The sequence below is a fragment of the Moschus berezovskii genome, chromosome 28 (genome assembly GCF_049115385.1).
Source record: "Moschus berezovskii isolate FMDL1 chromosome 28, NW_MosBer_1.0, whole genome shotgun sequence".
NCBI classification, from domain to species: Eukaryota; Metazoa; Chordata; class Mammalia; order Artiodactyla; family Moschidae; genus Moschus; species Moschus berezovskii.
In genome coordinates, this window is record NC_142487.1 from 11020620 (window position 1) to 11046914 (window position 26295).

The 26295-nt window shown below is 50.5% G+C and overlaps 1 protein-coding gene across 4 annotated transcripts in view; it reads left to right on the forward strand.

Moving 5' to 3' along the window:
- The window catches only part of APCDD1 (APC down-regulated 1), a 34555-nt gene extending 19881 nt beyond the window's left edge, over window positions 1-14674 (forward strand). For all 4 annotated transcript variants that reach the window (XM_055417214.2, XM_055417218.2, XM_088833524.1 and 1 more), the window contains 2 exons: window positions 11138-11459; window positions 12577-14674. In XM_055417214.2, the coding sequence (XP_055273189.2) occupies window positions 11138-11459; window positions 12577-13028 (774 nt within the window). In that variant the 3' untranslated portion in view covers window positions 13029-14674. The remainder of the gene's footprint in view (window positions 1-11137; window positions 11460-12576) is intronic.
- Window positions 14675-26295: the final 11621 nt, after the last annotated feature.

Here is a 26295-nt window from a genome sequence, read left to right on the forward strand (position 1 = left end):
CCCAGGTCAGGTGTGTGTGCTGTGCCCTGCAAGTTCCTGGGCTATCTGGAGCAAAGATGGGACAGGGTCATGGGGGATAGAGCCGCCCTCTTGCCCCTAGAACCCCAGGCACCCTCACAGGGAGAGGGCAGGCAGGGGCTTTGCCTGCTCCACAGCTGATGGATGGACCCCAGGCCCGGCTCCTAGGAAGTGAAAGGACGTTGCAGGACCTCTGCGGGTGGCTGCCACATGCAGACACTGTGGCTCCTCTCCAGACTCCTGGTGTTGAGACACTGTGGGAACGGGGTTTGCAGATGTGCACTTGGCGTCCTCTGAGCCCAGTCGAGCTGACATTCACATTGTCTCTGGGAGTGAGTGTGTCACTAGCAAGGATGGCCTGCAGCTTGTCCGGAAACTCCGCAGGAGCCAGAGTCCTGACCTGGCCTGGCTGAGCCTATGAGAGGATTGCCTGGGAGCAGAGCCTTTATTGCTGATCATGGTCCAGCGAGGATGCTAGTGAGCAGGATGGTCAGGGGCCAGGAAGGAGAGGGAGGCCAGACGGAGGCCCCCTTCGTGGGAGAGGCCGCAGATAGCCTGGACCTGACCTGGGGCTGTGTGTGCACATCATGGGGTCCAGGCCCTGCTTCCTCACCTGAGGATGCCCACATGGGCTGTTTGATCTCCTGTACTCTCCTTATACCTGGAAAAGCAGGGAATGCCTGCATCCAGCTCTCTCTTCCCACCTCTGTCTCTGCAGCTTCTCAATGCTCTGCGGCTCTTAGAACAAAGTTAAATGGTAAATCCTTGCTCCTGGGTTGGTGACTCCAGAGAGGCACCCCTAGTCCTGTGCCCACTGGGCTGACTTCCCTCACCAAGCCCCGCTGTCTGTTAGGACAGCCAGGTTCACACCCCAGCTCCTGGAGCACACACATCTCGGAAGTGCGTCATGACATGTCAGCTTGGGGATGGAGGGTGGCAGCTATAAGGCTGACCTGCTTAGGATTTTCATAAAAAAGTCGAGGCTCTGTTTTCTGACAACATTGGACAGACTGCAGAATATGTGGACCTTGGAGATGGAGCCAGTCCCAGGGTCTAGGCCTCCTGGGGTTACCAGCTGCGGGCTTGACAGTGTTTTTCTGACCTCTGGAACGAAATCTTTTCTGTAAAAGAAGCAGAATTGATTGGGTTGACATGCAGAGCACCATCAGGCATTGGGAGAGGCCGCCCACCTGGCCTGCAGCAAGGAGCCCTCGGGGCAGGTGGCTTCTGCAGGGAGGGTGGCCAAGGAGGGCCGCCCAGTGATGATGAGGCTGTAAGGTGGCTCCGCCTGTTTTCTCTTTCTTCCTCTGCGGGAATGTTTCCCCAGATGCTTCAGAAGTAAACTCTTTAAACCCCAGGCCATGATCCCTCTCCTCGTTAAAGAAACGCTAAGGGTGGAGAAAGCCTTGGACCATAGAGATTACCCGGGACACACTGTTGAGTTTAGTTGTTTGTTTTGTTTCAAAGGAATGTATTGAACAGTGTGAAGAGTGTGATACTGTGTGTAAAACTAGCAACAGAAGAAGAAGGTAGGCTGACCAGGGACCTGCTGTTTCTGCAATGTTAGAACAAGGAGGAGGGGACAATAAGGCCAGGGACAGATGTTTGTCACCAGGAACATTTCTGTACCTTCGTGCTGAGATCTTACGCTATCCAAACTTGTTACCACACTCAAAACAAATTCTAGAAAGGCAAGACTCCGAGGCTTGGAGGAGTGTGGTGGCCACAGATGAAGTGGTGGCCGGGCTGGGCGGACGCGGGCCGGTGTCCAGGGCCTGGGCTGTGCTCTCTGTGGAGGCCGGCCCCGTGCCTCGGGGAGCTGAAAAGGCCCGTTCTTCTCCTGTTGTCCCTGGCATGTGCGTCTGGGCCTGCCGCTAGCAAGTGGTCAGGAAGTGTTGCGATCCCTCCCCAGGCGGGCCCGGAGAGCGGGTCAATGGGCTCGGCCTCCGGGGCCTCTCCAGAACCCTAGGTGCTGCCTGCCCACTGGCTCCCACAGGCCCGCCCTCCCGCCGCCTGGGAAAGGAGGGGCTGGGGGTGCTTCCGGACAGACCACAGGCCCAGCCGCCCCCCCATCTGAACCCTTCACCTCCCCTAATCGCCAGTCCTTAGAGACCTGGCTGAAAATTAGCTTAAATGCTAAATTGAGTTTAAAACCACTCGTTTCAGCCCCTCTGGAAACGGGACACCATGTAAAAATAGAAAATTTAAATCAGCTTGTTTTTCTTAGCTTTATACAACTTTGCTGTGAGGTTCAGAGCCCTTGGCAAATACGCGATGTTTGAAGAGACTCAGGTGAGCCTCCTGGGAGGATTCTTCCGGATGAAGTTGGCTACTTTTCATTAAAAAGAAAAACAGGACCCCCTAAAGTAACCCTGAAAGAAGAGGCTTGGCCTGAGTCAAGTTCAGCTTCAGGGCATGTTCCCCTCTGCCTGGATTCCTGTGCCTCGGAGGGTTAGCCAGGCGCCTTCTTTCCTCGGCAGAATCAAAAGTGATTAGAGCAAAGATTGCCGGGGTCGCTGGAAACACCAGGGCCTCAGGATCAGGCTTGCAAGCAAACGGAATTGGGTTTTTTCCAAAACCCTAGGCCGGTGAGGCCACAGCATCGTAAATCAGAGAGATGTCTGCAAACCAGACCACTCTCCCCAGCCACGTGCCTGAGGTATTTGGCCTGGAATGTGATGGTGGGGCTGCCCAGCAAGGAAGGAGCCCAGCAGTGTGTTTTGGGGCTGCCTGAGCCCTGGGAGGAAGCAGGGGTTCCCATGTGCTTTCTGGCCTGCATTCTCTGCAGACCTTGGGCTTGAACAGCCGTTTGTCTGGAGGGAGCTTGTCTTTCCAAGGCTCTTCAGGGCACGTGAGAAATACAGGTTTACGGTGACATCTGTGACATCCCAGGGACGTTGGACCACGTGGCCGTGGACAGCAGGTGTTCCGTCCAGCTCTGGGAGGCGGGTCTGCGGCAGGAAGGGTCTCTCCTTAGGCCTGTGGTTGGCGTGACTCTCGGTGGGGCGTGAGTGGGTGTCACAGGTGCCCTGGTAGAAGGACCCAGAAGCTCACGGAGGAATCTGAGTCCCTACTCTTTTCTGCCAGTGCAGGGAAAGGAGAGGGGTTTGCGGAGGTGATGGGAGTTGGAAGAGGTAGTCGAGGACGGGGCATTCAAGGATTCAAGACTGCGACAGTGTCAGAAGCTGGCTTACTTTCAGGATGCTGCTGTAAAGAACCGTGACCCTGCCCACAGGGCTGGGTGCTGCCCAGCGGTGGTGGGATCAGCTGATGGGCTCTGGACTCCGGAGGGCTTGCTCAGGTGGACACCCCGGGGCCAAGAAATGTGTTATCACACAACGGCCATGCCGCTTGGCTGCTGGCCTCCGCTGTCTGTAGAAACGTGTTTTCTTTCTTTTTTTTTTTCTTGATTCCTGAGTGCAAGATTGCTTTATTCAGGGAGTCAGCAGACCAGGAAGTTGTTGTTGTCAGGGACCATGCACGTGGTAAGCATTTCATCCCTTAAAAGGCCAGGAGGCTGGGAGGATGGCGTGAGCTCCCAGGTGCAGAAGTCAACTGTTGGGAAGTCCGGGTCGAGTCCTGGCAGTCGGGATGTTGGCCAAGCTGTGGGGAGAGGACGGGGCAGGGGTCAGACATGGGGTCCACTGCCTTCATGGCAAACTCGACTGTGAAGATGAGTCGCCTTCACCTCTTTAAATACTCTAGGACACAACCAAGTAAATGTTAATTAAGAGTTCCTTCTGAAACCTCCCCTACAGTCATCTGTATTGAAGAGCCAGCCGTCTTCTCAAGGATCTTTCGATCTGGCTGTTGGGTCTGGGCTCAGTGTGTCTGCAACGGCAGGCTGGAGGCAGGATTCTCTCCTGTGTGATTTACAGGAAAGGTCTTTGGGAGCTCACGGCTCCCATTTCTAGAAAACCATTTCTAGGAAATGCAGTGTTGTTCCCCAGGGGACACACCCAATGCCCCATCCTACCTCCAGGACAGTGTTCGCTCGACTCTGCTCCGGAAGCGTTCAGCAGCGACACACAGGACTGAGGAGCGGCTGAGCCTCTCTTGCCCTCTCCCATTGTCCTTCCAGCTGGGCCACTCCGTGGTGCCTGCATCACAGCTACGGAGTTGCCGGGCAGCATCTTTGTGAGGCTGAGTCCTCTTCCCTCAGCACCTGCGTCAGCTCCTGGCTGGCAGTAACCAGGCTGAGCGGGGTCTGAGCACTGCTCCGGCCTGGCCAGACAGACTGCCAGCCTCCAGGGGTGGGGAGTGGGGCCTAAGGCTAAGTTACAGACACCCAACCCATTTCTTGCTGCACTCCTCATGATGAAACGCTCTTTCCCCTTAGTCATCGTGAAAGCCTGCTATTTAAGAAAAGCATCTGGGGGACTTCCCTGTTAGTCGAGTGGTTAAGAATCCACCTTGCAATGCAGGGGACACACGTTTGATCCCTCGCTGGGGAACTAAGATCCTACATGCCATAGAGCAGCTAAGCCTGCCTGCCGCAACTAGAGAGTCCTGTGCTGCAAGGAAGGATCCCAAGTGCTGTAACTAAGACCCGACCCAGACAAATAAATAAATATTTTTTTAAAAAGAAAAGCATCTTGGAAAAGAGAAGCTTCACACCTGGGGCAGTATCTCAGCCTTAATTTCTGCTTCCCCACAGTTGTTCCTATAGGTCTTTTGAGTTTTATTCAAGCCAAAGTGAAAGTGAAAGTCACTCAGTCATGTCCAACTCTTTGCAATCCCATGGACTTCCCACCAGGCTTCTCTTGTCCATGAAATTGTCCAGGCAAGAATACTGGAGTGGATTGCCACTCCCTTCTTCAGGGGATCTTCCCCAACCAGGGATCAAACCTTGAACCTGGGTCTCCTGCATTGCAGGCAGATTCTTTACCATCTGAGCCACTGGGGAAGCCCAACATTCAAGCCAAGGAAGGTGGTAATTAACAGCACAAATCAGAACTTTTTTTTTTTTTAAATCCTGTCCACAAGACAGAAAGTTGTTCCCCTTATTCAACCATGACTAAAACTGTCCCCTTGTTGACAGTGTCCATCGAGAGGCCAGAAATCCCATGCTCATTTGTGACATTTGGTTTCTTAATACCAACTGAAGGAGTTGTTTAAAATAGTGACTAGTCAACTCAACAACAATAATAATAAAAGAAACCCAATTAAAAAATGAGTAAGGGGAGTTCCCTGGTAGTCCAGTGGTTAGGATTTCAGGTTTTCTCTGCCAGGGCCTGGGTTCAGTCCCTGGTTGGGGAGCTGAGATTCTGCAAGCCATGTGGCACAGCCACAGAAGATGTACAAATAGCCCATAAGTGCATGAAAGATGCTCAGCATTTCTAATCCTTAGGGAAATGCAGATCGGAACTGCAGTGGGTTACCACCTTCACAGTTGTTAGGATGGCTGTTACCGAGAAAGGAGAAATTGCAGTTGGTGAGGGTCTAGAGAAATGGGACCTTTGTGAAAATGTACGGTGTTCAGCTGCTGTGGAAAACAGTGTGGCAGGTCCTCAAAACGTTAAGCACAGAATTGTTGTTCAGTCACTCAGTCATGTCCGACTCTGCGACCCCATGACTGTAGCCCACCAGGCTCCTCTGTCCATGGGATTCTACAGGCAAGGATGCTGGGGTGGGTTGCAGTGTCCTCCTCCAGAGGATCTTCCCAACCCAGGGATCAAACCCGTACCTCCTGCATTGGCAGGCAGATTCTTTACCGCTGAGCCACCAGGGAAGCCCAAAGACAGAATTACAGTCCAGCAATTCCACGTATTGACCCCAGAGAATTGAAAGGAAGGTCTGAGGTATATTGGACAGCAGAATCGTTCAGTGTAGCGAACAAGTGAAAGCAGTGCAGATGTCCACCAGCGGATGATGGCTAAACCAAATGTGCACGCACACAGTGCAGAGCCACTCAGCCTTAGGAAGGAGATTCTGACACAGGCTGACATGTGAATGAACCTTGAGGACATTGTGTTAAATAAGCCAGTTATGAGAAGGACTGTACGATCCCACTTACATGAGGGACCTCAAGTTGTCATATTCTTAGAGACAGACAGTAGGATGCTGGTTGTCAGGGGCTTGAATGAGAGGGGACAGAGTTTCAGTTTGGGAAGGTGAAGAAGTTCTGGAGACGGCTGGTGGTGATGATTGGACCACTATGTGAATGCACTTTGATGGCAAGTTTTATGTATATTTTACCACTACAGGGGCTTCCCAGGTGGCACTAGTGGTAAAGAACCTGCCTGCCAGTGAAGGAGACGTAAGAGACATGGGTTCAATCCCTGAGTTTGGAAGAGCCCCTGGAGGAGGGCATGGCAACCCACTCCAGTATTCTTGCCTGGAGAATCCCATGGACAGAGGAGCCTGGTGGGCTACAGTCCATGGGGTCGCAAAGACTTGGACACAACTGAAGGGTCTTAGCACGCAGGCATGCATCTTAGTTGCAGCTTGCAGGATCTTTTAGTCAGACATGACTGAAGCGACTTAGGATGCATGAAGTCAAGTAACTAGTTTACAAATTTGGCAAGATCAATACCCAAGGGCCAGCTTCCTCCCACTCCCTCCCAACTGATGGATGACAAGCTTCTCCAAAACTACCCAGCCTGCCCTTCTCTGATGACAACCAGAAATGGTTCAGTTGGGACCCTCACTCACATGAAGGGACTAGAGTTCAGCTAGGTCCTCATCTCAGAGTTTAGGACCCCTGCCCTGTCATTCTTAAAGAAAAACACCAGACACCACTGTGCTGGGCATGGACCAGCCTCGGCCCCACAGTAGTGCCCCCTCCTCTGAGCTGGTTCCTTTTCTGAAGAGCAGTTGATCCCTGGTGTCATCGGAGCAGCTCTTATAAGAACTAAGACCCCTTGTTCCTGGCCCACCTGCCCAGTCTAAGAATTCTGGGCACTTCCTGAATGATATTGGTGTTTGAGGAAACAAACATCTTTTCAGGGATTGAGGCTCCTGTCTTCCTAGAATGGCCAGAAATGAAGTGGTCACAAGTGATTTTTTAAATTCCCAGATAGAAAACTGAATGGTGGAAGCAGGAGCAAGCAAGTGGAGGCTGGGTCAGCCTGTCGGGACCTGCAGTGCATGTGGGCTGCATAGAATCCGGCTGGTAGGCAGGAGTGGGGGAGCAGTCAGCAGGCTGCCAGCTGGTGAGCTCCCAGGGGAGTGGCCAAGTGGTCACTCCTTGCTTGTGTTTTGGAAGCAGCCTGGTGTGTGCTGTCAGAGGGTTCTCTCTCTTTCCAGGGTGTCTCCTGCACCACCTGGCATGGTTGCTAATAGGCACCAGCATCAGAACATTTGTGAAATCTCAGAGACTTGAGTCTGAGTATGCTTTTGAACTGTGGTGCTGGAGAAGACTCTTGAGAGTCCCTTGGACTGCAAGGAGATCCAACCAGTCCATTCTAGAGGAGATCAATCCTGGGTGTTCATTGGAAGGACTGATGCTAAAGCTGAAATTCCAATACTTTGGCCACCTCATGTGACGAATTGACTCACTGGAAAAGAGTCTGATGCTGGGAAGGATTGGGGGTGGGAGGAGAAGGGGACGACAGAGAATGAGATGGCTGGATGACATCACCGACTCGATGGACATGAGTTTGAGTGAACTCCGGGAGTTGGTGATGGACAGGGAGGCCTGGCGTGCTGTGATTCATGGGGTCGCAAAGAGTCAGACACGACTGAGCGACTGAACTGAACTGAATTGGGCTGGTTTCGCTCAGATATTGTGGACTAGGGTGGGGGAGCAGGGACAGCAGGTATAGTTCGATCAAGGTGCTGCTCACAATAACACTTACTAGCCATTAAGGGACTAACTTCCTTGATGCGGGAGCTCATACAATGTTATAGGCATTATATTAGCTTTCTATCCCAGACTTTGAGTTCAGAACCCCCTTTTGGGGTGAAAAAAATTAGAAAACTTCACTTCCTAGTAATTTACAAGAAAATATAGAATGGCAAAATTACTGAATTCATTGATGCTTTCTTTCAACTCGATTTATCTTTTTCATCCTATCATGCATTTGAAAGGTCGGAGCACATATAGCAGGAGACGTGCTATTTGTTTGGTCTTCCTACCAAGTGCCATGCATGCACACAGACCCAACTCCCCGAAACTCTATGCAGCAATTCTCAGGGTACAGAGTGGGACCTGCTTTAATCTGTGCTCATTTCCTACAGCATTTATACAGGTATAACAGTGCTCATTTTATGCGTGGGGACGTTGACATGGAGAGATCGATAGATAACTTTCCTCCAGCCCCCAGCTGCAGTCGCTGGCCCTTGGATCTCCTGCCATGGATGGAATCATCGTTTTTTGTGCAAAGAAGCCCTCGTGGGCTGTGCGCATGTGTCCTTCTGGTCCGTGTCCTCATGGTGGCTTGCAGACAGGCCCCTGCTGACCATGGGCTGTAGGGCACTTTCTTGTGTATCTCAGAGATCTGGGCAGGAAACCGTAGGTGTGCAAACACATGGGGCCTGGGACAGAGAAGCCTCTGTGCTGCCTATTGGATCTCCTCCTCAAGCCCCAAACAAACCTCCTCTCCCGAAAACAATGCCTGGCTCCACTGATGAGCACAAGGACTGTCAGTTGGCGTCACGCTGTCCTGGAAGGAGAGCATGGAGGGGGTGACTGGAATGCCATGGTCCCCTCTTCTGCCCGCCCGCTATCGGAGGCAGCCCCTCTGAGAGTCAGTGCAAGGGATGGAAAGGCCTGGAGGTTGGATTTCTGCCCAGAGAACAAGTGCCTGCCTGCTGAGGGACCACCTGTCAGTCCTGCCCGCAGGCTAGGAGCTGTGCCTGGTGGGCCCCAGGCGGGGGCGGGGCCAGGGTCACCCTCCCACCACAGAGCGGTCACGTGGGTGTGGGCTTCTAGCGTGGCTGGCACCTGGCAGACCGGGTGGGTTTACGGACTCGTGTGGTGAGGAGAGGGGCAGAGAGGATGCCCGTTTGGGGAGGCAGCCCTGGCCACGGGCCTCCTGTGCCTTCAGTCCTGCAGCCGGCGATGGCCATCTGTCTGGTCACAGAGCTGCCCTCCCAACTCCCAGACCTCAGCTTTTTCTATGAACCCGAGTCTTGCTCCAGGCAGACAGCATCCACATGGCTGGCAGTCTTGGGACCCCTACTCAGAGGGGGTTTTCTCAACCGCAGCCCTGACAGCCCTCATGCAGGATCCATGTTGGTGCCCCAAGGCAGGCCCAGGCAAAGAGGCACTCCTCACAGAAAAGTGGCTGCTCTCACACTAATTACATGGCTTAAAGCCATAAAGCAGGAATCATGGAGAGCTGGCACACTGTCCAGACCTCGGGCCAGCAGATATAGGTGGGTACAGGAGTGCCCACATCCTCCCTGGCCTCTGCTCTTGCCTCCTTGAGGCCAAGCCCTCATGCCTTCCTTCTCGGAGACCCCTGCCCTCATGACACGGCACCCCGAGTCACCCACGGCAACTGGAGTGCTTTTTTCCTTTTGTGTGTGTGCATGCTGTCTCTTCAGTCATGTCTGACTCTTTGCAGCCCCATGGATTATAGCCTGCCAGGTTCCTCTGTCCATGGGATTCTCCAGGCAGGAATACTGGAGTGGGTTGCCACTCCCCTCTTCAGATCTTCCCCTCCTAGGAATCGAACCTGCGTCTCTTATGTCTCGTGCATTTGCATGTGGATTCTTTACCACTAGTGCCACCTCAGAAGCCTTTTTCCTTCTGCTGCTGCTGCTAAGTCACTTCAGTCATGTCCGACTCTGTGTGACCCCATAGATGGAAGCCCACCAGGCTCCCCCTTACCTGGGATTCTCCAGGCAAGAACACTGGAGTGGGTTGCCATTTCCTTCTCCAATGTGTGAAAGTCAAAAGTGAAAGTGAAGTCGCTCAGTCGTGTCCGACTCCTAGCGACCCCACGGACTGCAGCCTACCAGGCTCCTCCATCCATGGGATTTTCTAGGCAAGAGTACTGGAGTGGCTTGCCATTGCCTTTTCCTTCTAGTGTCTCATAATTATTTTCAGTGGAAAAGTCTAATTGTGGTAAAATACAGGTAAAAGAGTGTGCCATCTTAGCCACGTCTAGGCATCCAGTTCAGTGATTTCAAGGACATTCGGGTTGTTGTATGACCTTCCTCTCCACCCATCCCAGCCCCCGGTAACTTCTGTTCTGCTTTTGGTCTCCATGGATTTTTTCCACTTGAGGTGCCTCTATGTGGGATCGTACGGGGTTTGTCCTCTGTGACCGGCTCATTTCACTTGGTATAATGTCCTCCAGGTTTATCCATGTAACAACCTGCATGTGCCAGAATCCCCTTCCTTTTTCAAGGCTGAATCCTATTCCATTGCATGTCTGGACCACATTTTCTTTATTCAGCCACTGATACACAGTGTTGCTTCCACCTTTAGATTATTGTGAATCGTGCTGATGTGAACATGGGTGAACAGATTCCTCTTTGAGGCCCTGATTTCAGTTCTTTAGGGTATAAACCAGAAGCGGGGTGCCAGGTCCTAAGTGAATTCTTTTCCAAAGCAACTACATCATTTTACATTCCCACCAGCAGTGCACTGGGGTTCCGGTTTCTCTATGTCCTCACCAAGACTCATTTTCCGCTGGTCTTGATAGTGCAAGCTAAGTTGCTTCAGCCCTGACCCTATGGACTGTAGCCCAGCATCCTCATCTGTCCATGGGATTCTCCAGGCAAGAATACTGGACTGGGTTGCCATGCCTTCCTCCAGGGGATCTTCCCCACCCAGGAATCGAACCTGGGTCTCTCATGTCTCCTGCATTGCAGGTGGGTTCTTTACTGCTGAGTCACTGGGGAAGCCGGGTCTTGATAGTACCCATCCTAATCGGGCAAGGTGGTGCCAGCCTTTGTTTTTGACATCAAGTGTCCAGGACAGGTGGTATGGAATAAGATGTAACAGGATTTTCAAAGGGCCTTCAGATCACAGCTGAAATATTTAGGCCTGGCTCTACCATCAGCCTACACACGCGTGCACTGGTGAGAACAGGCGCGCACACACGCCCCCAGGCGCCCTCGGGTACCCTGGTTACAGGGCGTGGTGCCCCGGGGGAGGCGAAGGCTGTGCGTTTGCACTGCCCTCTTGGACACCGTCTCTTCCCACCTTGTGTCTGGGCTGCAGAACCACGACCACGCCTGCGTCGCCTGCCGCATCATCCACCGCTCGGACGAGCACCGGCCGCCCCTGCTGCCCCCCAAGGCAGACCTAACTGTGGGGCTGCATGGCGAGTGGGTGAGCCAGCGCTGCGAGGTGCGGCCCGAGGTCCTCTTCCTGACGCGCCACTTCATCTTCCACGACAACAACCATAGCTGGGAGGGGCACTACTACCACTACTCGGACCCCGTGTGCAAGCACCCCACCTTCACCCTCTACGCCAGGGGTCGCTACAGCCGCGGCGTGCACTCCGCCAGGGTCCTAGGCGGCACGGAGTTTGTGTTCAAAGGTAGGCCCCGCCCCGCCCCGCTTCGCCCCGCCCCGCCCCGCTTTGCCCCGCCCCGGAGCTGATGTCATGGGGCGGTCCGGGGGCGTGTCTGTGGAGGCGGAGCCGGGGCACAGGGCATCTTCTCTGCAGGAATGTTGGGGAGGAGACCTCCTGCCTCCAGGGCATCATTCACTGCGGCCCCTGGGCTGTGGTCAGTGGCACCTCTGGTGCCCCAATGTTTCCCCGTCTGGCCCTGGAGAAGATGCCACGCACTTACAGGTTGGAGGTCGGAGGCCTGCAGGCAGGTGAAAGGTGACACCGCCAGGCCGCTGTCAGCAAGGGAGTCCTTTGGGCTCTATTTCTAGACTTTGTGTGAGCTTGTGCATCTTTTTAGGCAGGCATCCACCCTGTCATGGACAAATAAGACAGTGGTGTGACCCCCTCCCATGACAGCATCCCAGGGTTCAGTCCATTTACTATGAAGCGTATTTGACAACGCAGATAAGCTCCCCGGGGCACCTGAGCCCTCTAGGGAGGAAGCTTGGCTCCAGGGAGAATGGGCCTTGTGTGGTGGTAGCCCAGAGAACAACCCTCCGGGTCTAAGAACCCCCACAGCTCTTGTATGTACACAGAATATGGCCCCTGAGAGGGGCTTGAAGTTGGTTGGGGTATCCCTTTAATGGATTTAAGCATATTTTTCTTGCTTGCCACCTAATTAACCTTAGTTGCCCAATTCACAGGCCAGTATTAATTTGCATGACTGCTCGCTCATATAGGTGTCTGACACCAAAACTATTTAAAAACTGCAAAACCTATTCATAAAAACAAATTCCAGTTTTTGTTGACGATGGTATCCATCCCAATGAGCGGTGTCCCTGGAGACCACTCCCTGGGGACAGTCTGGCTTCATAGGACAGGCTGGGTCAGCTGCTCTGTGGGCTCTGCGTGGACAGTGGATGGGCTGGACTTCCCCTGGTGGTGCCTGCAGGGTGTGTGGGGTGGTCACTGTGTGGCACCCTTTCCATCTGAGGGTCCTTCCTGTGGGCCATGGTCTGCGGGGTGGGCTGACAGCAGGGGCCTGTGAGGCATGGTGCCGCCAGCAGCCGCACGTCACAGAGCTGTCTTGTTTCCTTGGCAGTGAACCATATGAAGGTCACCCCCATGGACGCAGCCACGGCCTCTCTCCTCAACGTCTTCAGTGGGAATGAGTGCGGGGCTGAGGGCTCCTGGCAGGTGGGCGTCCAGCAGGACGTGACCCACACCAACGGCTGCGTGGCCCTGGGCATCAGGCTGCCTCACACAGAGTACGAGATCTTCAAGATGGAGCGGGACACCCGCGGCCGCTACCTGCTGTTCAACGGCCAGAGACCCAGCGATGGCTCCAGCCCCGACCGGCCCGAGAAGAGAGCCACGTCCTACCAGATGCCCCTGGTGCAGTGCGCCTCGTCGGCGCCCAGGCCTGAGGACTTCTCCGAGGACCCTGGGGAACACGGGCACCGCAGCCAGACCCCCGGGAGCAGCCCAGATCCCCTGCTGCTGGCCGGGCTCACCATCCTCTGGACTATGTTACCCTGGCTTGGCCTCGGCTAGAAGTGCCGAGGGTGTGATTTTTTTTTTTTCTCACACCAGGATGCCTTACAATTTACAGACTTTCTTTATGAAAAGAAGAGACACTTCTTCCTCAGATGCACTTGAGCGGCTGAGAATGGTGCTCCTACCCGCCCGCCACCCCCACCCCCTAACCCGCCCAGCCTGAGTCATGAGCTGTTTGAAGATTCAGCTTTGAACTCAGTCCAGTCGGGTCCTGGGCCTGGGCGTCCTCACCATATAATTGCACTTTAAGACCGCAGAGGGTTTCGGGCGAGCGTATTGGCAGAGGCAGCGGGGCAAGAGCTCCACCGTCTTCTATTCTTCCTTTCCATCGTTGTGCATTTCGGGGTGGAGCTCCGGCTTCAGCCTTTCCTGCTGCTTCCCTGCGGCTGCTTCCTGCTCCTGTGAACCTGCTTTGCTCTTTGAGTTCCCAGCCAGGGAGGCAGAGCAGAGTTGGTCATCCTCTATGATCCAGACATTTTTTTTAACATAGAGAAGAGACAGGGAGCAGGAAAAGACATGGGTGTAAGGGAACAACCGTGCCAGCCTTTCCGCAGAAAGAGAACAAATCCACACTTCAGATGTTGAAAAGTATCTGTAATTAAAGTTTCAGTCATTTAAACAATGGTCGTTTTAGCTTGTTGGAAAAGGAGGTGCCGGTATGTGCTGGTCCCCAGTTGGCTACCAGATGCTCATCACTCTTACTGCCCAGGCATGGGGTGGGGCGGTGCAGGTCAGCACCCTTCCCACTTCAGATGGACAGGGGCCACGGTTCAGGGAGGATGACCCGGGTGACGCAGTGCCCGTTTGGTCTGGCCTTCTCTCTGGGGGACCCTGTCCTGGCTCATGTGGCACCTGGAGCTTTACTCTGTCATCTCTGCTGCTTCAAAGACTAAGACTCAGAGACCACATGTGGGCGCCACGGCCCTGGCTGTCCAGAGGAGGCAGTGGGGGTGTCCTTGCCGGGTCCCCAGGGACCATTCACCCTGCTCAGGGTTCAGGCCAGGCTGACCCAGCTCTGTCACTGCAGAGAGTCTCAGGGCACCGTCGACAGAGTCTGTGAGGGTGCACGAGTCACTGTGGCTTATTAGGAAATGTGCCCTCTGGACACTGAAGGTGGTGGCCAGGAGAGACCCGTGGAGGGAAGCGTGAATCATCGAGAGAAAGCCTGGACATAACTAGAAGCTGGCATGCAAACCGTGATTGAGGTCAAGAGTCCCACCTGTACTTCATCGCTGCCTTTGTGAGACGCTGTGGTGATAAGTTATCAGGGGGCATAGGGGACCACAGTGCTCTGTCTTTAGATGATATTTTACATTGCGGTTGAGGGGGGTTATTCCAATGAAAGTACTAACTTAATGTCTGCCCAGTTTAATAAACAGAGATGTCAGAGATACTCCCACAATATACATTTTACCTGTGGATCTATTTAATTAACACTAATGCTGTCTTTAAAGGATATAATAAAATTATGTAAAAAAAAAAAACCAAAAAACCAAACAATGTTCACTACAGAATACCTCTGTGATTTACTGTAAAAATATTGGATTTATAGTCACTCATCTGGACTCAGCTGTTCACACTGTTTAAAAGTACACTCCATGTGTGTATACACACACACACATATACACACCCATATGCACATATACCCTAATACACAGGCTTTAATGTGTATATAGTGCGTGATGTGTGTGTGTCTTAGGGACGCGATGACACTCATGTAGTCTTGTCAATTTCTGACCCACTACAAATCATGACAGAGAATGACCAGTATAATTTATTCACAAATTATCATAAGTTGGATTTGTGCCTGTCGCTAACTGTCTCACCCACATACTTCACGTCCTAAAACTAAGCTGCCGGGTAGCCTATGAAGATTGTCTTATTTTAAGAGATTCTCCATCACCTTGAAGAAACACAATGGCCTATCCTTTAACAGTCATTCTGTTTCAAGAATTGGAAATTTTAACTTAAGGCCAAGGTGCTGACTCTAGAATATTCCATAAAATCTGAAAATACTCCATAATCTGCACTCAGGCGCTGACCAGTCTGCCCTGAAGTTAGAAACTGGTCATATTTGTAACTCCGAGATTGGGGCAGGCAGGGCATGAACACTCTCCTTGGCATGCTGGCCTCTGGGACTGGACGTCTCACCCTGGGCAGCAGGCTGGTCACAGGCAGCTCAGAGAGCTGCTTCTTGGTCAGCAATGCAATTTGAGTGTGACCTGGGCTTCAGACTCTATAAAATCCAAGTTGACACAGGACTCAAGAAGGAGCTTTTAGAGTCCCAGTGTCCCCAGTACAGAGCAAAGGGGGTTCATTCAGACATGACAAGCACCACTGTCTGTCCAAGAGGCCCAGTGTCCAGCACTGCTGGGATCGTCCATCCTGAATAGTCCACCACAGGGTTCCCATGCCTAGCCACCCATCAGGGTGACCCCGCGCCTCCCGACATGGAGGAGCCCTGTTCGAAGGGCAGGCAGCCCAGGACCTCTCTGATGGGGCCTCGCACACACACACACCAGATGGAAACAACCTGAGTGTAGGCCTTGTAGCTCCTGGTTGAAGGAAAATCTTTATGATGGTAGAAGCGTGGTTCTCTAGTTCATCAACTCTTTAAACATCCTACTGAAAACAGCGATGATGTTCATAGACATCCACACAAACCCTGTGATGTTCTGTTGTAAATGGTACGTCCCATCCCTGTAACGCACACTAGGTCCCTGGTATTTCTTTTGGAAAATAGAAAACCCAATCCTTAAATGTATGTGGAAACCATAAAGGACCCTGAGTAGCCAAAGCTATCTTGAGAAAGAGCAAAACTAAAGGACTCACATTTCCTGATTTCAGAGTGTATTGCAAAGCCACAGGTCAGTATGGCACTGACACAAAGCCGGATACATAGAACAGAGACCAGAGGTAAACCCACACTTCTGCAAGCTGATCTTCTGTTAATACAAGGGTGCCAGGAAGATGCAAGAAGAGTCTCTTCAACAAATGACATTGGAAAGACTGAATATTCACATACACTAGACTGAAATTGGACCCTTACACCAGAGACAAAACAAAAAAACAAACACCAAGTCAAAATGGATTCAAGGCTTGAACATAAGGCCTAAAACGGTAAAACTCTTAAGAAGGAAATATAGGGGAAATGTATCACGACGTTGGCTTTGGCAGTGATTTCATGGATATAATTCCAAAAGCACAGGCAACGAGCAAAAATTTAAAAATGGACTACATCAAACCAAAAAGCGTCTGCACAACAAAGGGAAAAAAATCAATAGAGGGAAAAAGCAACCCATGGAATGAAAGAAAATATGGCAAACCTTTTATTGGATAAGGGGTTAATCTCCAAAAGAAACTCCTACAACTCAACAGCAGCAGGAAAAAAAAAAAAAAAAGCAAGAAACTCTCTTTATAAAAATGGTCAAAGGGGGACTCCCCTCGTGGTCCAGCGGTTAAGACTCTGCACTTCCAATGCGTGGGTGCAGGTTCAATTCCTGACTGGGGAGAAAGATCCCACATTCCTGGGGGCAAAAAAATACCCAAAACATAAAACAGAAGCAATATTCAAAAAAGACTTTAAAAATGGTTCACATTAAAAAAAAATGGTCAAAGGATTTGAATAGACATTTCTCCAAAAAATATTCTATTTTATATTTTCTCTTCTTTGAGTAATTTTGCCATGGAAACAAGTGGATGATGTCAGAAATGGATGGCATAAACATGGAAGTGCAGGCTTCACAAAAGAGCTGGTCAAAGATGAGAAATAGCTCTGATTTTCAAACAAAATTCATTTCAGTAGCCAAGAAAACAGAGTCCCTGGTGCGATAAAGTGCGTTCTCTAAAGAACCCCCTTTGAGTGTGCTCCAGCACGAATGTCTGTCCGCAGTATTCACAGCAAACTAGCCAACCTCTGCATTTCCTTATTAGCTTGAAACTAAATAGCAGGAAATAGCCAGGGGCACCAATAACACTGCAGAATCTTGTGCCAACTTCCAGCGGGATAGACGGCCCTGTGGAGCTGGTTTCTTAATACTTTGAAAAATTCCACTGAAATGAGAGATAACAAACTTGAAAGGCAAGTCCTTTGTGCATCAATAAATCAGACATCAAAGTGATGATTGGGCCAGAGATCTAAAGAAGTCGTGTGTCATTTTCAGCATAATAAAGCAATGAATATGAATTCAGAAGAGCGGCCTGGCTGGAAATAAAGCAAACCATGTGCTCTATTTCAGGAGTAGCCCTTCTCCCTGGGGGGTGATAACAGATTTTGATTCCACGGTATCTTGCACACTTGTTCACTCGTCTCATTACATTTCCAGGCCACAGAGAGCCGTAAGTTACCTTTTCCGTTGCAGTTCACTCCAAAAGCATTGGAATATTGAAGAAAATGGTGATGATTAAAATAACTAAAAACGCATAGGAGCTCTGTACAGAATAATGCCACACAGGCGGACACCTATGAACAAGCAAGTTTAACAACAGTTAATTCATGCTGTACTCCTGAAAGTAACACAACATTGTTAATCAACCATGCTCCAGTATAAAAGAAAGAAATGAAATCAAACAGGTATTTGTTCTTGTTAGGTCCGTGAGGTCTCAGCGCCCTCCTCAGGCTGACTGCATAGCCAGCTGCTCCTCCCTGGGGGTCCTGCCACAGCCCTGGGGGGTGCTGGCAGGGCTGTGACTTACATCAGTTACACTAAGCTTCAGACACTTATTTTGATTATTCTTCACTTATTTTTGCATGACCATGGGGGCAGGAGGAGAAGGGGACGACAGAGAATGAGGTGGCTGGATGGCATCACTGACTCCGTGGACATGAGTTTGAGTGAACTCCGGGAGTTGGTGATGGACAGGGAGGCCTGGCGTGCTATGATTCATGGGGTCGCAAAAAGTCGGACACGATTGAGCGACTGAACTGAACTGAACTGAACATTAAGGAAACTGATTGTTAGACTATGCCCTGCCACCATTTAGGAATAACAGTTATGTTGCTATAAATAGAGGATTTTATACTCAAAGACAGTTTTGAATCTGTCTCGTTCCATCATATACTCAATGCAGTGACCCTTCCTTGCCCCCAGCCAGTGCAGTAACTCATGAGGACATCCGGGGTCAGCCTGAAAGTTTCCAGAGTCATTGCTGAAACTGTCAGGGCATGTCATTCCATTTCTGAACACTTATAATTCTTTAAAGATTCTTTCTAATATTGGGATGAATATTAGACCCTAAGTCTCTCAGAAGGAATTACTCTTTCCCCACTTGACAGGCTTCCAAACAACTGTTCTCCCCAGATCTTTTCTTTGGTAGAGTTTTGTTCACATTTTCCTAATATGATTTGGACCCTGTGCTGCAAATCACTGCTCCGTTCTTTCTTATTTAGTTAAGTTTCAGTTTGTATAGTTAACAATTCTCTAAAAATAGTGAATAAAATATCATAGATACAGATAGACCAATTAAAATAATCTTAGCACCACTACTTCTCCTAGTCTAGACCAACTCTGAAAACAGCTGAAAGTGTTAATTGCCCAGTCAAGTCTGACTCTTTTGCGACCCCATGGACTGTAGCCCACCAGGCTCCTCTGTCCATGGAATTCTCCAGGCAAGAAAACTGGAGTGGGTTGCTAGTCCCTTCTCCAGGGGATCTTCTTGACCAGGGATCAAACTCGGGTCTCCTGCATTCCAGGCAATTCTTTACCATTTGAGTCACCAAGGAACACCAACTCTGGTGGAACCAATACGTTAGCTTTTTTCTTTTTTTTTAAAAAGACATTCATTTTGTCATTGAAGTCCTTAAATATTTAGAAGTTGAAACTGTCTCTTTTATGCTGCGTGGTATAGAAATGTCAGGACTCAACAAACCATTTGGTGAAGGAAGTGTCAACCCACTCCAGTATTCTTGCCTGGAACATCCCGTGGATGGAGGAGCGTAGTAGGCTACAGTCCATGGGGTCACGAAGACTCAGACACAACTGAGTGACTTCATTTTGCTTTTCACTTTCATGCATTGGAGAAGGAAATGGCAACCCACTCCAGTATTCTTGCCTGGAGAATCCCAGGAACAGAGGAGCCTGGTGGACTGCCGTCTGTGGGGTCACACAGAGATGGACACGACTGAAGCGACTTAGCAGCAGCAGCAGCAGCAACAAACCATTTCTATAAGAACCTTAAGAGGAATCACAGGTTTTTTAAGAATAAATAATTTGTTTACGTATTGGTTGTGTGTGTCTAGAAGCTATTCCAATGTCTGCTTTAGCCCCCTTCGCTTCTGGCATCTACGGCCGTCATCAAATGTAATCCACAAAATAACAGATGCTGTATGAAGATACTTGTTAAAATATTTTACCATTGACAGATTCCTTGCTTATCAAAAGCTCACAGAAGATACTTAATTGCAGGGCCTGTTTGGGAACCACTGGAGTCACCACCACTGGGTTTCCTTTCCATGTGGAACCAAAAGCTTCAAGAATTTGACATTTTTCTGGGGGAAGATAAAAGCGGGAACATCACCTTGGTCTGATAGCAAGTGATTGTACTTAGCATAAAGGAGTGGTTATAAACTTAGATTTTGCTTATCTTAGTGCTTTGTTGTTTATGCTTTTGAAAATCTGTATTCTTGGCTTTGCTCTTACTGCCTTAGCTTAGATTTTACTGCATTAGCTTAGTATGGTTGAATCATTTGAGTTCTTTAACTTGCAATCAATGTTTCTTTATTTACTTATTTTTATCCCACTTTATTCCAAAAATGAGTCAAGGCAGTTTACGGAAATACCTACAATTCAAGGGGACCGAATAGAATATAAAAATAGCTGAGTACATCTGGGCAAACAAAAATCGAAGGCTACAAAAATAAGAACCATCCAGATGTGACCCGGTTGTTCTCAGGATGTGCTCACAAATCTTAGCCCCTCACTAGAGGGGAGCTACAGTTAATATCAGGCTTTCTAGAAGCCAAAGAAGTAACATGACAAAATTTCATGTGACTCAAGCAAATTAATTACTCAGGAAAAAGAACAACCATTTCTGGAAGCAGAGAGAGAGAGATTCTCCTTGGGACACTTGTTCAATAAAAAAGAACCATGCATTCACCCCCCAGTTTATCTAGCACATTATTCTGACTCGGGGCTTCAGAAGCTCCATAATCTTTGCATGCTACCTGCAGAGCTGGGTGCCCTTTTTTGCTCTGTTCAGAAGATACTCCAGGTCTGCCTCACATCTAGTCCCAGTGTGGAAATCTCTTAAATTTAAACCCCCGAGTCCATCTGAAATTACCCTCACAGGCCTCAGGATCTTTAGAAAACCTCATTTTCTTATTTGGGTACCTTTAAAGTCTTTGGCTTTCATTTTCGATTACACGGGGGTCTTCCTTTCCTGGGCTCTGTGTAGCCCAGGATGAAGGGATGAAGAAAGGATGAAGGACTTTCATCCTTCAGTTAAATCTAAGGAAGAAAAAGGAATGAAGAAACTTCCCATAAAAGTGAGATGTTATGTGCTAATGAAAAGCAGACTGTCTCCTGGTAACAAAAAGTTCAGTTTTGCTACACAAGGCTGCGTTCCCATCAAGGACTCTTAATGCTCTGTCCCCAGAGGGGACCCATAATCATGGGATCCTGTTACCAGGTGTGTTAGTAAATGCCCAAGCATGCAGTCCTCTCTGCTAAGCTTCAGTTCAGTTCAGTTCAGTCGCTCAGTCGTGTCCGACTCTTCGCGACCCCATGAATCACAGCACGCCAGGCCTCCCTGTCCATCACCAACTCCTGGAGTTCACTCAAACTCATGTCCATCGAGTCGGTGATGCCATCCAGCCATCTCATTCTCTGTCATCCCCGTCTCCTCCCGCCCCCAATCACTCCCAGCATCAGAGTCTTTTCCAAGTGAGTCAACTCGTCGAATGAGGTGGCCAAAGTATTGGAGTTTCAGCTTTAGCATCAGTCCTTCCAATGAACACCCAGGATTGATCTCCTTTAGAATGGACTGGTTGGATCTCCTTGCAGTCCATCAGCTTATCCAAGTTCAAATCCCAGATCTTGAGAGCAAAGCCATTTAGTGTGCAACCTCCATGAGAAAGGGTCCGTGTTCTTTTTTTTAAATATCCAAAGATGTTCTTGCTTAAACTGCTGTGGAGGGGTGGCGATCAGGGGGTCCTCACAGTCCCCACCACAAGGGGGTCTTGATGTGGCCAACCCCGAGGGTTTCCCCTCTCCAGTCCAGTCAGGCCACATCCTTCACCCCAGCTCTCTCACAAGGTGGTTGGCAGTGGAGAATGTTGTTTTCTTTTTTATCTTCAGGATGCTTCCTGCCCAGACAGTCCCCCTGTTCCCAAGTCAATACATCATCCCTGGGCTTCCCTGGTGGCTCAGACGGTAAAGAATCTGCCTGCCAATGTGGGAAGACCTGGGTCTGGAAGATCTCCTGGAGAAAGGAATGGGAGCCTACTCCAGTATTCGTGCCTGGAGAATTCCATGGAATGTACCCCACCAGGCTCCCCTCCAGATGGGCTACATTCCTTGGGGTCGCAGAGTCGGATACAACTGAGAGACCAACACTTTCACTGGGTGGTGTTTCTTTCTGAAGAATCAGCTGACTCTCAGATCAGAAACACCACGGAGAGGATTTTTAGTTTATTTGGGCACCAGGCATGACCCTGAGCCACCCTGTCACCGATAGGCCTCCTGGCACTGACCTGAAGATGCCCCCGTCTCTCCCACTTCTCCCTCTTTCTGCAACTCTTCCTTGTTTTCCTGCAGAGAGTTTTTTAAAGTCTTTCAATGCAAGCCAACTTCTCTGGGAAATCCTTGTTCTTCCTAAGAGGTGTGTGTGTGCATATGTATGTGCCTGTGTGTGCATGTCGGTGTTTTGCATCACAAAGCTTTCTCTTCGCCTTACAAACTACTGTCATAGGCTTTACTGAGCAGTAAAGTTCCTTCTTGGCTGGGTTCCAGTTGATTTCCAGACAGGAGGAGAAGGCAGTGGCCCCTAAACGAGTTCAAAGTGAATTTGGAGGAGCGTCTACACAGCCTCCTCACGCTCTGCTCCCATGTGAGCTGGGATAGAGGTCATCACTAGCAGCCAGCCCAGGACTGCAGGGTGGGTCTGCTTGTTTTTCTGCAACGTTAAGAAGCAGTCGGTCCTCCCCGGAACTGGCTACAATCTGAGTCCCAAATTAGACTCTTTCTCTATTTGCAGTCATCCCCCTTTCTCCATTTCCTTCTCCCAATAAATGTGTTTCCTCATTTCATCGTACTTACAAGAGCCAGTCCCTCTGTGTACACACCACTCACCCGTTGTACAAACACCGGTCATTCTGAAGAGCAAACTCCACGTGGAAAAACACCAAAGTTACCCAGATGCTTCTTTTCTCCTAATTATGGTATTATTATTATTCCTCCATCTTTTCTGCTAACTTTGAGGATTCAGACGGAGCCGGCACCATCTTGAAAGCATCACCTGCCGAGTGCCTGGGCCACGCCCGCACCTGAGCACAGGCGGAGCACACAGCGCCCCCGGCTGTTTGGGGGGCTGCCTTACCCTTCGTTTATCCTGGTCCTTAGGCCCTCGTCTCCCCAGTGCTTCTGAGTTGTTTGAGATTACACCCAGCCCACCCCCTGGTAGGTTCTGTCTCCCCAGTGAAAGTGAAAGTGTTAGTCGCTCAGTCGTGTCTGTGTCCCACTCTTTGCGATCCCATGGACTCCTTTACCACCTGCCAGCTCCTCTGTCCATGGGATTCTCCAGGCAAGAATCTGGAGTGGGTAGCCATTCCCTTTTCCAGGGGATCTTCCTGAACCAGGGATCGAACCCAGGTCTCTGGCATTGCAGGCAGATTCTTTACCGTCTGAGCCACTAGGCTCAGTAGCACTTTCCGTATTTGTCATTTTTTCTAATGTTATTTAACGGCTGTCACTTCTGCTACCGAGGGAGGCCCTTGGCAGAAGGGGCCGGGCTGACTGGCCCACACTGTCCACACCTGGATCCCCAGTGTTTTGCAAACATGTCCTGGATTAGGGAGTAAACCAGATGAATGTGCCATCTGGTTCCCCCCACCCACCTTAGAGCCTGGCTTGATTCGAAACTGCTCCAGATGGAATTCAAAGTTACAGAATATTATAGAATTTGAACATCGTGTATACAGATTTCATCATTGCCTTGGCAATCAGCAGAACCCTGGCTTCAGAAAGCTGTCTTTTGTTTGAGTTCAGAATGTTTGGTTCTGTGTAAAACATCCAGACATTATTTCTAGGATGAATGGTACCCTCATTCTCGGTCTAAAGGGATTGTCAGGAGCAAAGACAGTAATTGTAAGTGCCCCTCGGCTCAGGGAAATTCAGCGCTTGCCTGAGAAACAGAGAGGGGACCCCTCACCCAGGAGGCAGAAGGGGGACCTTGTCTTGGAACTATGTACACATCATCCTAGCAACACGGTGAAGATCTGTCTTTTCTGGTCAGTGCCTGGACAGCAGGGCGGCCAACACTGGGCCCTGAGGGCCAAGAGCACAGACTCAGTCCCACTTGACCACAAGCCAGTCCTTGGGGGGGCGTGGAGGGGAGAAGAGGGACAGGACAGAAAGAGGGCTGTGCTTCCAGTGAGGGCTTCTGTCTACAACCCAAGAGTCTCGGTAAACTGAAAAAGGGAAAGCTAAAGTTGTTATCTCTTTAAAATAAATAAGACATAGACGATTGTAAGTCAGTAAGAGGGCTGATTTGAGAGTCTATTTGGAATATCAAAGACGAACCCTGTAGTTTCAACTACACACTGCCGGCTGGTTGATGCTTATCTAAATTATAGGTCCCATCTTGGACTTAAGATTCAAAACCACAGAATTTCAATACTACAGCAATAAACGCCGCAGCTTCTGAAGACAGACTCTAGAACTGGAGCGTCAGGACTGCTCCAAGGGGCCTCTGTGTTCAGGCGGGTCCCTGGGGGCTCTTCACACACCCCCGCCTTGGGCATGGGATCGTGCTGGATTCACCAAGGGTCAGCACAGACCCCTGGAAACAGGGGAGTCAGAATCGATCATTGCTAATGTGAAACTCTCCCTAGAATCGTCCACAGACCCACTCAGTTCTCACCAGGGTCACATCTGACCTGCTGGCTCTGAGCAGGACCAGCTCACTTGTCCTTCTGTCCCCAGGACGACACCTGGTGGGTGGTACAAAGCCCACCAAGTCCGTAAGAGGCTGCCCTGGAGCATCCTTCCAGAGGTAACAAGGCCGGTGGAGGAGGACGGAGGGGAGCCGGTCCAGAAGTAGGTCAACACGGAGGGCAGGGCTGGGCCTGTGAGGACACGATGGGCAGGCTGTGGACCCCAGGGATGGGGGGAGCTGGAAACAGGGAAACCAGAATCGTGGAAAACAAGAAAAGGGTGCATGTGTAGCTGGCAGGAGCTTGCTGTCTGAGTGGGGGTGCACCAGCCCAGGAACTCAAGCCCAGGTCCCGGCTCTGCAGAGGGTCCTGGAGGCTTGGCTGGCGGTCTTTCCCCTCCACCTTTTTGCCTTTGGTTTTTCCTCCTTTTTTCTGAGCAGCTGCAAAGAACCATGGGAAAAACGTGTCACTCAAAGTTATTTGTCCCAATTGTGGTGACTTTAACTCTCTGGAGACTCCAGGTCAGCATCCAGAGGCAGATTGTGAGAAGCTCAAGTCCTCAAGCAAAGACCCCTCTCCTGCCCTTCAGGCCTGGCTCCTCTGTTTCCGCTGCCCCTGGGCTGAGCCATCCTCCCCTTCATCCCCTCCCTCCTCCCCACATCCCCCCAACACTCCACGTTCCCTTCTCTGGGTGGCACAGCATCAGCAGAGCAGACAGAGGGGAAGGGGAAGGGGGTACCTAGCCCCTGGAGTTGCTACATTCTCCTCTGTCCGCGGGCACCTGCTGGAGCCTGGGAACTGCAGTGCTTATGGAGGATTTGCAGCCCTGAAACCCTTGGCCGCCCACGAGGTTCAGCTGCAAGGGATTTCCATGTCCTCTCTGCTAGAGTTCTGAAAAGCTGTGTGTGGAGAAAGCATGGGAATGACAGGAATGACGAAGGCTGCTATGGACAGAGTGCGCAGTGTGTCAGCCCCGAGTCACAAGCTTTGGACCATCAGCTGTAAAACTGACTGTGGCTCACAGGCCAGGCTGTTGGTGGGCTTGTCCACTGTGGCTTAGCAGATGGTCCTGAAGTTCGGGGGCTGAGAACGAAAGGCTATGGATGTCTTTCTCCATGGTGTGGACTGGATCCTGGGTGGGGCAAGTGGGGGGCCCCCCATCTCTGCTTCATGATGTCTGGGACCTGCCCTGCAGTGACTGCTGGTGGGCGGGAAGAGCTCCATGGGCCCCTCACTGTGAGCTCAGGCTTAGACTGCCCGGGGCTCCTAGGACCACAGGAGGTGGGCGCTGGAACCGCCCCTCCTCCAAGCTCTACTGTCCACGAAGGCACAGGATCACCTGGGGGCAGCCCAGGGACAGACCCCACCTCTCACTGGGACAAGTGTCCAAGATTTGGTTGCTACTCTCAATCCACCACAGTATTATTCCCATTTTACAGAAGAGGAAACCAAGGCTCAAGAAGCCAAATGATTTCTGTCTTATAAGAAACACAGCCGAGGCTGGAAAGGATGATGAACCCCAGGCCTGCTCTTCCCAGGATATAGCCCAGCTCCCTCATCCTGCAGACCTGATTCAAAATGAGGGGCTGACAGCTCTCCACAGGGTTTGGAATAAAGCTGAGCAAAGCATTTTGCCACCATCCTTTATACTGTGTATTACTCCCTGAAGAGGCCCCTTCTGTCTGGTAAACAGCTTCAGAATCTACAATTTCCATTCTGTTTGAGAGGTTGTTCAAGGTAAGAGAGGTGGGAAAAAATACCGAGGAGTAAAATCACCAATTTAGATGAGCGCTACCTGGCCCAGGGTAGGTTTCTATCCTCAGAGGAGAGAAATGTATTTACATTTACGAGAGGAGCCAGGTCTAATGGGAACCCCGTGTTATTATTAGACTTCCTCTTGAGAAGGATTTGTAAATGAAAACGTAACTTGCTATTTTAGTATTTTGTTTTTCAGGGAAGAAAAACCCTTTGCAAAAACAAATTTAAAAGGAAAAACTTATCCATTTCGAGCACTTGTTTATTTTCTTATTTGCCAGGCTAAATCCATCTTCTTTCATCTCTGATTTCACTGGGGGCTGGGGAGGATGAGGGCTTTTCTTCCTTTTTCTGAATCTGAAAGGACTCTTCGAATTCTAGCAGGATTGAATCCTTTGGCATCCACGGCCCTTCTGCTTG